At 34.5% G+C, this 16,708-nt stretch overlaps 1 protein-coding gene across 7 annotated transcripts in view; it reads left to right on the top strand.

Annotated features, from left to right (window-relative positions):
- The window catches only part of ASPH (aspartate beta-hydroxylase), a 257,979-nt gene that overhangs the window by 71,846 nt on the left and 169,425 nt on the right, over positions 1-16,708 (top strand). For 5 of the 7 annotated variants that reach the window (XM_078153392.1, XM_078153393.1, XM_078153394.1 and 2 more), the window contains one exon: positions 14,942-15,034. In XM_078153392.1, the coding sequence (XP_078009518.1) occupies positions 14,942-15,034 (93 nt within the window). Of the gene's footprint in view, positions 1-673; positions 8,159-14,941; positions 15,035-16,708 lie in introns of those variants that run through there. The other 2 variants (XM_021002109.2, XM_021002110.2) reach the window with 1 other exon arrangement.

A 16,708-nucleotide genomic window follows, 5' to 3' on the forward strand; every position in this document is an offset into this window, starting at 1 on the left:
TATCTCATTGATGGTATTTCTTTAATTATACAAGTACCTGGGGCAGCTCCATGGTACCATGGATAGAGTGCTGGTTCTGGATTCAGGAAGACTCATCTTCTTGAGTTCAAATGTGATCTCAGACACTTACTAGTTCTGTGACCCTGAGCATGTCACTTAACAGTTTGCCTCAGTTTCCTCATTTGTAAAATGAGCTGGAGAAGGAAATGGCAAATCTTTCCAGAATCTTTTCCAAGAAAACCGGAAGTGGAGTCACAAAAAGTCAGACAAGGCTGAAATGACTGAATAACAACAACCCCCCCCCAAATACTAGTACCTATATGAAACTTCAAGTCTTCATTAATATTCATTTAAGAATGTGCATATGGATGGACTAATTTATTAATTTTGCATGCTGATTCTTTTTAAAGCATTTATATCATGTTTTTGTCTTGCAAATCAAAAATATATATTTAAATTAAAGCAACTTAAAGCATTTGTTTTGCAGAAACTGTACACAACTAATTTTAATTGTTTTAAAAGAAAAAAGGGAAGGATATATACCTACATGATCAAGTAAAATCAACTTTTTGTTGAGTTTTTCACATGGGGGAAGTGTTTTGTTCAGTGCTCCTATCCTACAAATTAAGTGATGTGAATAATTTTTTTCCCTTTGATTGAAAAACCTGAAAAGTAAAAGAAGTAATTAAAGAAGAGCTTAAGAAGGGAAAGGAGAAACCAGAGTCAAAGAAGGAAAATAAGAATGAAGATAAAAAGAAGGGGAAGAAAGAAAAAGATGACTGGAAGGATAAATTTGCTGCTGATTCAGATAAATCCAAAAAGGAGTTTTCTAAGGGTAAAAAAGATAGAGAAAAGGAGAAAATAGGACTTGAAAAAAGTGCCAAAAACAAAGAGATTATGAAAAGATCAGTAAGTGGCAAGGATGCTTCTACTAAAATGGCATCCAGACATAAAGAAGAGAAAAAAGGAGATAAAAGTACTTCTAAGCTTGGAAACTTAGCAAAGGGTCAAGACAGGAAAAAGAAGAACTAAATTTTTAGTAATTCCATCAACATGGAATGTTAAATGCTGTGCCAATACTTATTATTTGTTAAATTATTAAATAATATTGTAAATTTATAATTTCTGAAACTCATTTTCCTGATCTTGTTAAACTGAGATTATGGATAATTTTTGTAATAACTGCTTAAAAACTTACTTTATTTATAGTTGTATTTACTTGTAAATGAAAACTACTGATTCCACAACGAATTTATTTATTTAAGAAATTTGTTTGCAGTATTGAAAACTTGATTTAATAACATGTCATTAATTTAATTTGCTTTCTATGTATTGAAGTATATTTTCAAGGTATATTTAGCTGCATAATATTTAGGTTATTTTCAAAATGGAAATTTTTATTATCCTTTAATCATCACATTTTAAAATGTAAAATAGCATTTTCTTTATTATGTATACAGAATGTCTATGACTTTTACACTGTAATATCTGGCATACTTATCAGTTTGTGTCATATCCCTGTGATATTCTATAAGCTCCATTGGGTGTAATTTATCATCTTTGAAAATACATTGCCTAGCATGTAGAAGGTGCTTGAATTGAATTGGAAGGTAAGTACTTAGGTATCTATGTTGGAGTAATACATATGTGAATATATTTGTAAGGTTGGTTTTTCATGAATTTCTTGCTACCAGTAGAATGTAAGCTCCTTGAGGGCAAGGAGTGTTTCCTTTTTGTCTCTTTGAATTATCTGCTCCTAATGCAGTGATTTGCATGTAGTAGATAAATAATAAAAGCTTACTGGATTTGTTGAATTCCAAAGCAGTTTAATTACGGAAGAAACAAACAGGCTGGGTTATAATAAGGCACTTCTACAGAGTAGAGATTTTTATAAAAGCTCTATTAAGCTTAAAATGATAATTTTGTATCATTTTTCACTATGTGTGCAGAATGGCATCATGTTTTGAAATGTATTGTAGTGTCATGTAATTATTGAACATTATAAAATAACTTTATTTTAACCTGTACATGAGACTTTTTAGTTCAGCAGAAAATAATTCATTTAGCTGAAGACTTTTTTTTTAAAAGAAAAACATCCTCCAAACACTGCATTGATTTCTTTTGTACATAGAGCTTCAAGTCTCTAATTATGACATATTGTAGAATCTAGTTCCTTGATGTTTGAAGGGCAGTCTTCTTAAATTTGTTTGAACAAGGAAAACTATAGTGCTCCCACCCAGAGTTCAACTTTATTTTTTGCTATATTGTAACTTTTGTTCTGAAAAGCTTAATTATATTGAATTTTTGCCATACTTAGTGGTAATTTCTAAACACACTATGATTTCTAGTTTTGTGTGTTTATGTCTGATATACAAGTATATTTCAGTGCTAAAATGCAAGCACCTAGAAATTCAGTTTATGCAAATTCTGTCTCATACATCTGGAACAGTGTGTAACTTCCATCAATTCTTAAGCACAGTTCTTCTAAAATGGGTGCTTCATAACTAATTTATAGATTAATGGAATTTTTTAAGGATTTATATATTCTGATATCAGATGGTGACTTGTTTGCTGTGTTGACAAAATATATAGATTAAGGGAAATTCAAAAGAAAGATGTATAAGTGGTAATTCATCCACCAATATTGTGATTTTTAATCTAGTCTCATCAGAAGTTGGGGAATTTTGTGTTTGTACTGAAGAATAATATTGTAATAATTTTTAGGTATTACGTAGGTGATAGATAATAGCTACTTGACAAGACATCCTAATATAGAAAATTATAGATTTTAAATAAATGAATTAAAGTATAACCTTTGCATAATAACTCATGAATATTCATCAGAGCACCACATATTAATATATTTTCAGCTTAATCATTGTTTTTCTCAAGTATCTGATGAGTACTGATATCGGTATATTCAAACAAATGCAAATATATTCTGAGATTGATTATCAAGTATAGGGCTTGATATTTTAGTTCATTTGGCTTAGTAAAATTTAAATCTGATCTTTATCAAAAGGGGTAACACATTTTATAATACTGTATTGTATTTTAACATTGCAACTCATTTGCTACCAACATGCATGGTCAGTTAAACATTTTGTTTCAGTTAATTTGCTGAGGTTATCCCTGAGGTGCACTTTTAAATCTCTCTCCTCTTTTAAAATTATTTTTATTTATGAATATATTTCTGAGTAAAATAGGTGTCTTTAAAATATTAATTTTTTATTATTAAGTATGGTGAGCTAAAAGTAATTTAATTTAAAACTGGGCTTGTTGCTTCCTGTTTATCTTTACAACCATTGTTTGGCATTTCTGCATTAGTAGAGCTTCAAAATTCTTATGTGATTATGTTAATACGCCAGTTTAAAATCATATTAAATCTGGTAATTATTTCTGGCTCAGTTTCTCCATCTCTTATTCCTTCCTTATACTTGGTAACATCTACTTTTCTTTTGACCTCAACAATAAAGCTGAGTTATAGTCTGTGAGTTATAATAATGAATATAACTCTCAAAATAGAAATGTCAATATAAAGATAATCCTCAGTGTATATTTTAGTTGTAGAATTTTGTGATTTTTTTCAATTTTGTTTGAAACTTGAAATGTACTTTTAAATAAGATTTTTATAAAGGATGCTTAGGTATGTAAGTGACCTTAGAGAAGAAACTTGCTTAATTCAGTGTGCCTCCAGAGAGAGAACTGATGAACTCTGAGTGAAGACTGAAGCAAACTTATTTTTTATATATATCAGATGGTGACTTGTTTGCTGTGTTGACAAAATATATAGATTAAGGGAAATTCAAAACAAAGATGTATAAGTGGTGCTTGCATTTTAGCACTGAAATATACTTGTATATCAGACATAAACACACAAAACTAGAAATCATAGTGTGTTTAGAAATTATATCTATAGCACCTGACTGCCATTTGTAACATTTTGTCTAGAGAAGTATACTTAAGAGCTCTACTTGGAGGTGCCAGGAGCACATCTCTTTTCCTCCCAACCTTATCCAGTCTACCTGCCACATAGTGATTGGTTAAAAGTGAAAGTAATGCAGAATAAGAGCTGGCATAAATTGTGATGGGCTATTTTCTTTCTTTTTCATATTTTTTTAAGAGTACAGAAGTATCCTCTTATTTTCCCAATTAAATTTAAAATTTTATTTTTAACATTCATTTATAAAAATGTTGAGTTCCAAATTCTCTCCCTTAGTCCACCCCCCCTCGCCCCCAAATCCATCAAGAGGGCAAGGAATATATCAGTTATAAATGTGAAGTCATGAAAATCATGTTTCTATATTAGCTATATTGAAAACAACAAAAAAAAACCCCAACAAGAAAAAGAAAGTAAAAAATAAGCTTGCTTCAGTCTTCACTCAGAGTTCATCAATTCTCTCTCTGGAGGTAGATAGCTTTTTTTTTTTTATCATGGATCTTTTAGAATTGTCTTGGATCATTGTATTGATCAGAGTAGCTATCTCTTTCATAGTTGATCATTGTTACCACTTTGTTCATTTCATTTAAGTCTTCCAGGTTTTTCCTGAAACTATCTTGCTCATTATTTCTAATGAGCACAATAGTATTCTATGATGGGCTATTTCTAATTCAGTTTTCCATCATCCCCCATTTTTTTTTTGGGGGGGGGGTTCCAGGGATTAGCATACTCGATTCCATTGTTGCTTAGAGCCAGAGTTTCTCTACTTCACACTTTCACCTTATACACATTCAATTTCTCCTGCTCTGCTGGCCTTGAATTTTTCACATGCCACCTTTGAGGTTTTCTAAGAGTTTATATAAACAGCATTTTTATTTGTTTCACAGGTCACTATGGCCAAAATATTCATTGCCTAGTGGCCAACCTAACAGCAGTGAGCCTCTATATTTAGCTGGTCTTCAGACAGTAGAAACTTGGTCTCTCCAATACTATACTTGAACCCTTTCTAGCTTGAAAGAGTCTTGAACTTTGCAATCATAACATTTTAACACCCATGATCATTTGTGTCATGATAAGCATAGTTTTCTGGAGAGCAGAGATCCATAGTGTGTTTTGGTTACAATACTGAAGAAACAAATCGAGTTTAAAAGGGTGCCCCTTTTGTGCCCCCATGCTTCCTCTATTCTTTTTTGTCAGTTAAGCTGTATAGAAAAGGCAAAGGCTAGGTAGGTGGTGGTTGTTGGTATTTTGGTTTAAAGAATACTGAAGAAATTTTATTCTGTAATTCAGAGTGAAACTTTAGCACCCTATGTCCTGGGGCTCTAACATGAGAAACAGGATTAAGCTGGGCATGTATTTGTGTGTGGAATGAGTATCAGGGAATACACAGAATGGGGACAGGGCATGCTGACTTACTGTTTTGGTGCTGGGGAAATGTCAGTATTGGAGGAGAATTGTGGAAATAGATGTTTGTCTTTCTTCCTCTTAACTACTGACACCTGTTAACTTTTATATTAGTATTGGGGTAAGATGAGAGACTGAAGTTTGTAGCAGCAAGCAGAGTAGTTTGATAGAGACCTTTTGCAACTGACATTGAGTATGACCCTTCAACCGGTTCTGAATCCATCTCTATATGGATACTATACTATCTTGTTTATTATTGAGTTGTTTTGGTCATGTCCAACTCTTCATGACCCCATTTGTGGTTTTCTTGGCAAAGATACTGGAATGGTTTGCAATTTCCTTCTCCAGCTCATTTTGCAGATGAGGAAACTGAGGCAGACAAGGTTAAGTGACTTGCCCAGGGTTATACAATTGGTAATAGTCTGAGGCCAGATTTGAACTCAGATTTTCCTGATTCCAGGTCCACTGCTCTATCCACTGTGCCACCTAGATTCTTTAGCACACAATTCTCATGGAATGTTATTAAAGAAGTTTTGTGAATATGTTGATGAAATATTCACTTTGTCCACAGCATTCACCTGTTCAGTGACAGGGAAATTGGAAAAAAAATTATGTTAGCAAAAGTTATGTCCACTTTTTGCTCCTTAGACAAATGTCTTTAGTTTGAATTTAAGCTCAGTAGCCTTTACTCAGTCCTACTCCAGTGGTCCATTTTGCTGTGGAGAGGACCCTATGTTCTTAGAGCCTGTGCTAGTGCAGATTCTAACAGAATGGACACTTCATATACAGGCCTGATGAATGGTTGCATATCTGTTACCTGGGAACCAACCTAAATTTAGGAAGGCTTATCAATAGACTGACTACAGATAGATACATTTTTTAGTCACAACTTTCAAAAAGCATTGGTTAACCTGCAGAGAGCTTTTCAGCTGGGTAGGTGGAAGGAGTGGTCACACACACACACACACACACACACACACACACACACACACAATCAGAAATCCTTCAACTCTTGGAGTAAGCATTGTAAGTATAGTGAAATCCTATTCTTTTCTTCTTCTGTAGTAATGTTTGAAAAGGTCTGTCTCCTTTCCCAGCTGGGAAGGTGGCTTATTAGGCTGCTTTTTATTCCAATAAATATTTAAGTGCCTACTGTGTGCTAGACACAGTGCTAAGTCCTGAGGAGGCACATAACAGAAAGACCTGCCCTCAGGGAGCTTACAATCTTGAGGGAGAGACTGCACACAAAACAAGGCAGGAAAGGGAGAGTGGGAAGGATGCAAGAGAATGTTGTTCTGTGGAATTGAAACCAGGCCCAGCAGCAGATGCAAAGTGGAGTGAGCTTAAGTCTACTTTTTATCCTCTATAAAAGGAAGGCATTGGGAGGAGTTTGGTGCTCCACTCTGGAGTCCTCCAGTACAAGACAAGAGGAGGCTGAGGGGAGGTAGAGTCAATCATGGCTTGAGTTAGCTTTGTGGTGAGTTTTGGAGTGTTGAGCTAGGTTGTCCTGGAAGGGAGCTGAAATCTTGGAGTTGAAACCAGGAAAGGCAGCATGTACTTCATACCTATTGAACTCTTTAAGTTGCATGGTTAAAAAAAAAATCAAGTCAACTTTCTATTATAGTCTTAAAGCGAAGGTAAAGTTTTACTCCTTTTAAGTGAATTTTAGCTACCTTTTAGTGCATTGGCCTTTCCAGGCTATTATTCCCATAGCTTTTAGGTACAGTCCTGCAGTTCCTGACTCTTAACTCCCTGGACATATCATCATCATCATCACTATTATTTAGTGTACTGCTGCTTATGGTGCAAAAAAAAAGCATATGATGTACTATGTGGTTTAATTCCTGTGAAATATGTAATTCTTGATTAAAAAAAAACACTAAAAAAGGAATGCAAAGAAATGTTTTGCCAAGATAATCATGTTGTACTAAATTTCAAATGATTAATATATCATGTCTTGTGTGCTTTACCAGTTCCTTCCATTTATAATAAAAATGCAACAAAAATATAAAGAATCTGAGAATACTAAATAAAAATATGAAGACTTGTAAACTAGATATGCAAATAAATTATTTTAGAAAATGAGTGAAGGCATTTTATTTTAAATTATTTTATAAAACAAATTGAAGACATTTTAAGGAATTTCATATTTATTGGGTCATTAGAAAAGACCTTATAGGCCTGAGCTAGTCTGACCCTCTCAATTTTTACATAAGGAAATTGAAATCTCAGGGAATAAAACTGACTTTGCCAGGGACACATGGTTAATAATCTTGCATTTGAACCTATGTCCTCTGACTGTAGAGCCAGACTGCTTTTTATTAGAGCCACATGCTTCCTCTGAAGAGGCACTAGGTGGCACAGTGGATAGAATGCTGGGCATGGAGCCGGGAGGACCTGAGTTTAAATCCGGAAGATGTTTACTGTGTGTGACCACCCAATTTCCTCATCTGTACAATGAGCTGGAGAAGGAAATGGCAAACCACTCCAGTATCTTTGCAAGAAAACCCCAAAATGGCGTTACAAAAAGTCTGACATGATTAATTGGCTAAACAACAACAAAACTTTCTCTGAAAATTTATCTGAAAGCCTAAAAATTTTAGCCTGGTGAAAATGAGGGATGAACATTGTTTAATTTTTTTTTTTTATTCTGAACTCATATACACATTAAAGAGAAAATCCAAATGAACATTTCTGTGTACACAGCATAATACAAAAAGAGAATTGTATGTGAAATTATGAAGCACTGTTCCATGTTGTGTACTTTTTTTAAAAAAAAAGTATATAATAAATTCAACATGTTACTTTTAAAAACTCATGCTTGTCTGTGCTTCATTCTGAATTTTCTTCTCAGTTATGTATTTAATAAAATGTTTAGGGGCAACTAGGTAGCACAGTGGATAGAGCACCATCCCTGAAGTCGGGAGGACCTGAGTTCAAATCCAGCCTTAGACCAAACACTTGACACTTACTAGCTGTGTGACCCTGGACAAGTCATTTAACCCCAATTGCCTAAAAAATCTTTTAAAAAATTTTAAAAATATTTTTTAAATGTTTCACTGGCTCTTATTTTTGTTCTCTCCCTCCCCCTTGATGTAACTGTCAGTGTATCCTGTAAACTCCAATTTACTCAGTTCAAAACAAAAAAAGAAATTCTGTGTAACAAGCCTAGTTACATCTACACAGTGACGATATCCAAAAGTGTATGTCTCTTTCAATTTCTTGAGTTCTTCACTACTCTCTCAGGATGTGGGTGACATATTCTATCATGGGTTCTTGGGAGCTGTGGTTGATCATAGCTCTGATGAGAGTTAATCTTTTTAAGTTTTGTTTTTCTCTTGTCATACATATTCTTATTCTGCTTAATTCATTCTGCATCAATTTGTATTTCTTAGTATTCCTTGAAATTGCCTCTTTTGTCATTTCTTGCAATGCAGTAACATTTCATTACATCCACATACCCCAATTGATCTATTCTCCAATTGATGAAAATCCCCTTAATTTCTAGCACTTTACTTTTTTCCTTTTAAAGTATCCCCTTCATAATCAGAAAGTTTGTCTTACTTGAGGCTGTTCTTTCTCAGGTATTATTCTCCCTCTTAGCAACCCTCTCTCTTTATCCCTACCTGTTTCACAGTGAAATTTGATATATTCCTACACCAAGTTTTGTGTATGTGTGTGAAAATGTGTGTTCCACTATCCTTTGCCTCTTTCAAATAAGGGTGAGGTTCATCTAATGCTCCCTTTCTCTGTGTTTGTATACTCTTCTCACATATTCCAGTTGTGAAAACACGTATTGTTACATTCCTTTTTTCCGACTTCCTGCTTTCTACAGTAATGTATTCCCTTTACTATCCCTTTTCTTTCTCCTATTCAAATCCTCAGAAAAGAACTAATCCATTACTAGGTCTCCTGTTTTTTTTTTCTTAACTTCCTCGATATCTTTTGAAGATGCTGCAATTCTGAAGGGACATGTTTCTTCCATTATTGTAGTGTTATAACTTCATCATTCTATAATCCTTCTCATTCCAATAAATTTATCTTTCAAAGTTTTGATTTTTGTAGTTGTATTTCCAAAGTTCCCAGTCAGCTCTCATCTTTTTATCAGGAATGCTTCAAAGTCCTCTATTGCATTAAAAGTTTATTTCCCTCTACCCACCCCAATCCTGATCAGGTCATACTTAGCTTTATTGAGTATGTTATTCTTAGTTGTAAGCCTATATCTTTTACTTTCTGAAGTATTGAATTCCAAGATCTCATTTATAGTAGATGTTGCCAAGTCTTGTATGTTTCTGACTGTGGTTCCTTACTAACTTAACTGTTTTCTTTCTCTGCGCAGAATAATTTTTCCTTTGATGTGGATTTTGATTATGAAATTGTTGGGACTTTTCCTTTTGATTTTTCTTTCAAGAGGGATTTTTTTGTATCTTCACTTTGATCTCTGATTCTAATTGATCTTGGCAGTTTTCATTCATGATCTCTTGATAAAGTGTTAGGACTTTAAAAAAAAATCATGGCTTTTAGGCAGTCTAATGTTTCTTAAGTTATTTCTCGTTGATCTGTTTTCTGGGTCAGTGATTTTGTTATGCCAGAGTTGTATTTTCTTCTAATTTTTCCAGTCCTTTGATTCTGTAGTAATATTTCTTGTCTCGTGAAGTCATTTATTTCTTTTTTAGTCTATTGTAATTTTCAGAAAGGTAAATCATATCTTTTCTAAGCTATTTATTCTCCTTGCAATTCTTTCCTTAACTTCATTTTTCATTCCTTTTTTTCTGGGTATTCATATAATCCTTAGGTAGATTAACTTTTTCTTTTGAGTCTCTGCTTTTGTAGTTTTTATAGAATTACTCTCTCCTTGGTTGAATTTTTGGATGTCTCTGGATCTATAAGAATTATGATCTCTAGTCATTTTCTTGTGTTTTATTCCTTTCCTGGCCCTGTTTCTAGCTCTAGGACTTCCAAACCATGCTGTCTCATCCTGGAACTTCCTTCAGTGTGTTGGGCCTACTCACCCTGGAATACCCAGACTCACCTTGCAACCTTTCCAATATGTACATTCTTTCTGTAAGGCCTGGCCCCTTTACCAGTTGTTGACTTCCTCCTAGAGTTTCCATTTTGTGGAGTGAACCCATTTGCCTCATGTCTACCTTCATCCTTCCTTTGTCTCTCCTCCATTTGACACGTAGAAGAACCTCCCCTCCCTTCTTTCTGTCTTTTCCTCTCTCTCTCTTCTTTTCCTCTCTTCCTCTCTGAATTGAGCTTTGTACTGGGACTAGGGTCCAGCTCCTGATATGCTTTTGGGTAGAGTAGTCAGCTCTGCTTGGTCCCATGCCTGTTAACCATGGTTCTCTTCTGAGATATGATGCTTGTCTTGCCACAGCTGCTTGCAGCCACACCCATTTTCTTTCAAGGCCTATTCTTGGGTTTTCAACCATGCTGGAACTTTCTTAGGGGAGCCTTTATGTTGCTGCCTCCGAATGGAACTTTGTAGACTATAGTTATCACTGCCCCTTTTCTAACATGCCTCCTTTCCTATTGCCTTTCCTGGGCAGAACTGACTTTCTATGTAGTTCTGGGGTGGATCAAACCACTTATCATAGTTTTTCAGTGGATTTCTTGATCATTATTTGGTCTTGTGTGCTATTTGTGTGCTATTTTTATTTTTATTTTTTTCTACAATAGGTATATGGGAGCTAGACTGCTTGCCTTCATTCAGGTGACCATCTTGTCTGGAAAACTCAAGGATAAACATTTTTAGAGACTATTCAATGCTGTGTAACTCTCTGACCTACATGGTTACTAGTAGTAATTAATAATAATCAAGCATTAAAAATTTCACCTCTGTGAGTTAATCTTAAAGGTTTTTAATTCATTTTATGGAACTTTTACTTTAATTTTTATTGGCTCTCAACTATGAATGAAAACTTTTAACCCAGTAACATAGGTTAAAATACATTTCTGGAATCTCAATTCAAATTACTTCCATATGTTCCAGGTTTATAGGTAACTTGGGAGGCAGAAAAATATTCTTGAATGGGATATCCCAGTGATCCCCTGCTATTTTGAATACTGAGCTATTGTTTAATTTTGTTATGTCCTATCCTTTTTTTCTGCCTGTGTTATATGCTATTTTTAAAATTTAAATGAAAAATTTTTAGACTTTCTTAATCCTATCACCTGTTTTCAGAGTTATCATAAATCTTCAGAAATTCCAATGTATTCAGAAAAACTGGCAAAAGATATAATAGAGAAAACAATAAAGAAAAAAAAAGAAAAATCTGAGGGCTTTTTAATGGTTATAAGTGAAGAAATAAAAGAGAAAATTTACTCATTGGAGCTATAGTGCTATTTTTAGTAGCTATTGCTCAGTTATCTTGTTTTTAAAAAATCTAAAATCTTCATGAAGTTCATTTCTGTAAAGGACATGCTGGTAAGTATTTACCAGCATGACACACTTATGAGTTTAACCTGCATTATTATCATTTTGTCCATCACTTCCTTAAGCTTAGACCGGGGCTTAGCAAACTATGTGCAGGAACTAAGAATGGCTTTTACTTTATAAAATAGTTACATTTTATAAAGTAAAAGCCATTCTTAGCTGTCGGGCCTTTACAAAAACAGGCCAACGGCAGGATTTGGCCTTTAGGTGTAGCTTGCTGATTCCTGGTTGTAGGCAATCAGCAAAACAATAAATGAAGTCCTGATTTGTAGGGTAATGGTTTCTGAGGTGAAATCCTGAATTTAACAGTTGTCATTTGTGGACTGGTATAGTAGGTACAACTAGGTGGTGCAGTGGATACAGCGTTGGGATTGGAATCAAAGAAGACTATGAGTTCAAATCCGGACTCAGACACTTAATAACTGTATCATCCTGGACAAGTCATTTAACCTTGTTTGCCTTAGTTTCCTTGTCTGTAAAATGAGCTGGAGTAGGAAATGGCAAATCACTGCAATATCTTTACCAAGAAAACCCCAAGTGGAGTCGTGAAGAGCCAGACACGACTGGAAAAACAACAACATTGTAGGTACAACTTGCTCTGGCACAACATTGCCTCCAGTAAATGTAGAAACTACTGATTAAGGAACATTCAACATGTCTTCCAAATCCAAAATCTTTCTTCATCCTAAGGTGCCTTAGTAAAAGGGTTTGGGTGGTGCCTTAGCAATTGATATGAAGGTAGAATTCTGAAACTGTTATTCACTGTGTACTCGCAGGAAGTCTTACCCAACCCTGCCTCCACCATGATAGTTTAGAGAGCACTGAAAAATCCTTTGCCTCACATAGCTTCTGGTTTGTGTTGGCTTCCTCTGTTGTGGTTTTTAGCATATTACCCCGTTCTACTTTCTTCACCTCATTGAAAAGGGTTGGCATTAGTGTTCTCATTCTCATCCTGTTACCTGCATAGAGGTAGGATTATTGGCTATCCATTAACAGCATAGAGCAAGAAGCATGGACTATTGAAAGGGGAGGGGAATTGGATCCACTGGGGAAGCTTCTATATCCTTATACACTAAAGGAATATGGGATTTGTTGCCGCTTGCTATGTCCTGTTGGAATATATTTTTTAATTAGAAAAATCCATAGAAGTAGAGGAAGACTCCATGACCAGAAAATAATGGTGACTTAGGTTTGGTTTTGGTTAGGGGTAAAGTAGTTATGTTGAAATAGGAATTCCTTCTTTGATAAAGGCCTTCCATGCCTTTGTCAAACTCTTCATAGCTTTTCAAGGTATGTGGTATGGTGAAGTAAGAAGGGAAGTATGAATATATAGTTATGTATATTATTCTGTGAGGATAGACACAGAGGAAGGAACAATAAAGAAAAAAAATGAATGAAACAAAACAAAAATTCTAGAGAATAAAGAAAACCAGAAATTAATAGAAACTTTTTGTCTAAATTTTTTGTTTTAGAGTTGCTGGTGAAGCCTTCGTGAATACTGTATGATACTCTATTAATAATAAATGCTGAAAGGAAGTGTGTGAGTGTGTGTGTATGTGTGTAAAACATGTATTCATCTTTCCTTTTTCCCCAAACTGAGAAGGGCCTGGGATTCCATGGGGAAATACTATAATTAACTAGAATGTAGAATGGACCATCCTAACTAGGGAGATTAAGCAACGCAGTAATAGGGAACTTGAAGTTTTTTATGCCCTTCCACAGCAACCATCAGATGTTGGGCCACTTGTAACTCTGTTTTTCCTTCTTTCTTTTTCCATATTCTTTTAAAAAAAATCTGCACTAAAGAAAAACCACCAGATAAGTCGAACATTTCCCCATAAATTGTAGAACAGAAGTGCAGAATTTGTATGTAAAATTGTGAAGCAATTATGTAGGGAAAAAAAATATATTTTTTTTCTTTTTGATGAGGCAATTGGGGTTAAGTGACTTGTCCCAGGGCCACACAGCTAGTAAGTGTCGTGTATCTGAGACTGGATTTGAGCTCCTGTCTTCCTGACTTCAAGGCCAGAGCTCTATCCACTGCACCATCTAGCTGCCCCTGTGAAGCAATTATGTAGAGTTTTATATTTTCAATATACAATCAGTCCAACATGTAACTTTCACAATTGTACCGTTTGTGATTTCTTGTGTCCTTCCTTCCTATTTTAGGAAGTCAAGGGGGCTGGGACTATATCTCTTCCTCATCCTCCTTCTTGACCTCTCCTCTCATACAAAAACCAACACAACCTTTGTAGTAAATATACATAGTAAAGCAAGGCAAAGTGGTGGTACTTATGAATTAGTATTTGTACCACTGAAATTTTCTTTACTGATTAAAAAAAATATATTGTTGCACTATTAGGTTAAAATAGTTTTTTTCAAACTTGATGCTGATAATCTTGTTTATAAATATATTTATCAGACTTAAAATTGGTGGTTTAAGAGCAATAAGTATTCTATGCATGATATATTTTTGTTTTTAAAACATTTACAGGTTTTCTATGATTTGTTGTTTTCATTGGTATTTAAGTTGGATTATTCTCCATATTTAATTACTACACCTATGATTTTCTGTAATTGCAAAGGGGAGTTGAAAATCAAATTGCTGGTTTTTTTAGATATCAGATACACATTAATACTTAATGTTACTGTAGTGGCATGCTTTGTAGGTAGTTTAAGGAATGAGAGAACATTATGATTTTATTTTGCACTTGAGTTTTCAGTGTATGACAACATAAAAACTGAAAAAAATTCACGATGTAAAATTTGAATGGGTAAGTTGAACATATGTCCCCATTTAAAAGTGCTTAGAAATTAATATTTTAAAATTTACTTATGCAGGAAATACTGCACAGTGTTGATAGTAGCTAGATAAAATTGTTATTTTGAATAGAATTTTATTTTGGACAGACTAAATGTAATTCTAATTAGTGAAAAGGTACACATTTAGGAATTTTTTTTTCCTGCTAGAGTTTTAATTTAAAACTATACATTTTTTAGGTGGAAATAATAACTCTTAGAAACTTTTCCAGATAGTCTCTAAGCAATGTATGGGAAATGTTTGTGACTTTGATCTTTTTCCTGGTCTAATATGTATTTGAATAAAGTTTTCCATTTTCACAAAAAGCCAAAGTTAACTTTATGAATGAAAAATGCAGGACTTAAGGAAAAATCTGCCTCAGCAAAGTCAATCTTACCTGGACAACCAGAGGACCACATACAACCAGAAGATCAGGCTACGAGAAAATCAGGTAAGATTGTCCTATAATAAGATCTCCCATTCCTAACCCTTACTGCATTTTGCAGTTAGGAAATTAAAGCCCAGAGGTGTGAAAATTTATTCAAGGTCACAGAGCTAGTAGAGGTAAAGTTGGGGCTGGAAGAATATCCTGATTCTTATCCCAATGGAAATTTCACTGTATTTTGCCACCATAAGTGCTTAAAATTCAAAGTGAGTTTCCTGCTTTAGTTTTGTTACCAAAATTATTTTTAATAGTATTTTATTTTTTTCCAATTACATGTAAAGATAATTTTCAAAATTATTTTGAATATACATAAATAATTTATATTTTTCTGAGAAAGCAAAATGATAAAAAGACGGAGAGTTCATCTGTGAGTGAGGAAGACCTAGTTTTGTGTCTTGCCTTTAACATAACTGACCATGTGACCCTTGGGCAAGCCTCTTAATCTTTCAGTATCCTAAAACTATAAATTGGATAACAGATGCTTATTTGCATTGGTATAGAACAGGGGTTCCTAGACCAGCATCTCTGAACTTGGGTTTTTTTTTTTAATTTTTTATTTTGTCTAGGCAGTGGGTTTAAGTGACTTGCCCAGGGTCACACAGCTAATAAGTGTCAAGTGTCTGAGGTCAGATTTGAACTCAGGTCCTCCTGACTCCAGGATGGGTACTCTATCCATTGTGCCACCTAGCTGCCCCTGAACTTTAAAAAAAAAATTTAAGTTTTAAAAGTTTTTAAGTTTCAAGTTTTTCAAGTTTTAAGTTTAAAAAATTTTAAAGTTTCTTAAAATTTTTTTTTGATAATCATTTTAATATGATTGTTTTTCTTAATAATGCTATGTATTTTATCCTTTGTGTTTAAGAACATTTTTCTTGGGTCAGCTAGGTGGTGCAGTGGATAGAGCAACGACTCTGAAGTCAGGAGGACCTGCGTTCAAATCTGGCCTCAGACCAAACACTTAACACTTACTAGCTGTGTGACCCTGGGCAAGTCACTTAACCCCAATTGCCTAAAAAAAAAAAATAAAAACATTTTTCTGAGAAAAGGTGCATAGACTTCAGTGCCTTTCCAAAGGGGTTTATGACACTACAATTAAAAGCCCCTATAAAGAGAATTTGCCAGTAGGGCACACAAATGCTCTTCCTCCTGCCTGTCCCTGCCATTTAGATTTTGTAAGATACCCAGAACCTTTATCAAAGACAGCTGCCAGTGGGCAGGGGTACTTGACTTCTTTCCTCACACTCCCCCCTGGCTCCCCATACCTCACTGGGAAATTGTCTCTCTCAACTTTACTGCCAATGCCTAATCCCTTCCTGCCCATTTATAAAATTTGTAATGTCAGTGCTTCACATGTAGGAGGCACTTAAACATGCTTTTTTTATTCGTTACTTACTGAGGTGAAATTGCAGGCCTGGACAAAAAGAAGCAAGTTATACTCTCATGGGCCTGCAGACTGAGAAGTGGCTAATATGTTTAAGAAGTGATTATTAAGAAATTTGGTTGTATCTCTCCCATTGGCAGTTTTACCACAGCACATTATTTACTGAGAGATTTAGGTTTGATGCCACAACAAATCTTCCAACGATTTGAGTGGTTAGAGTGGAAGGGGTTATTTCAGGATGTAGTAACTTTCTTTTAATAGAAGAGCATGTTGTAGAAGAGATTCTTATTCTTTTGATATTC

Source organism: Phascolarctos cinereus, unplaced genomic scaffold, assembly GCF_003287225.1.
Source record: "Phascolarctos cinereus isolate Bilbo 61053 unplaced genomic scaffold, phaCin_HiC Scaffold_4;HRSCAF=312, whole genome shotgun sequence".
Lineage (NCBI taxonomy): Eukaryota > Metazoa > Chordata > Mammalia > Diprotodontia > Phascolarctidae > Phascolarctos > Phascolarctos cinereus.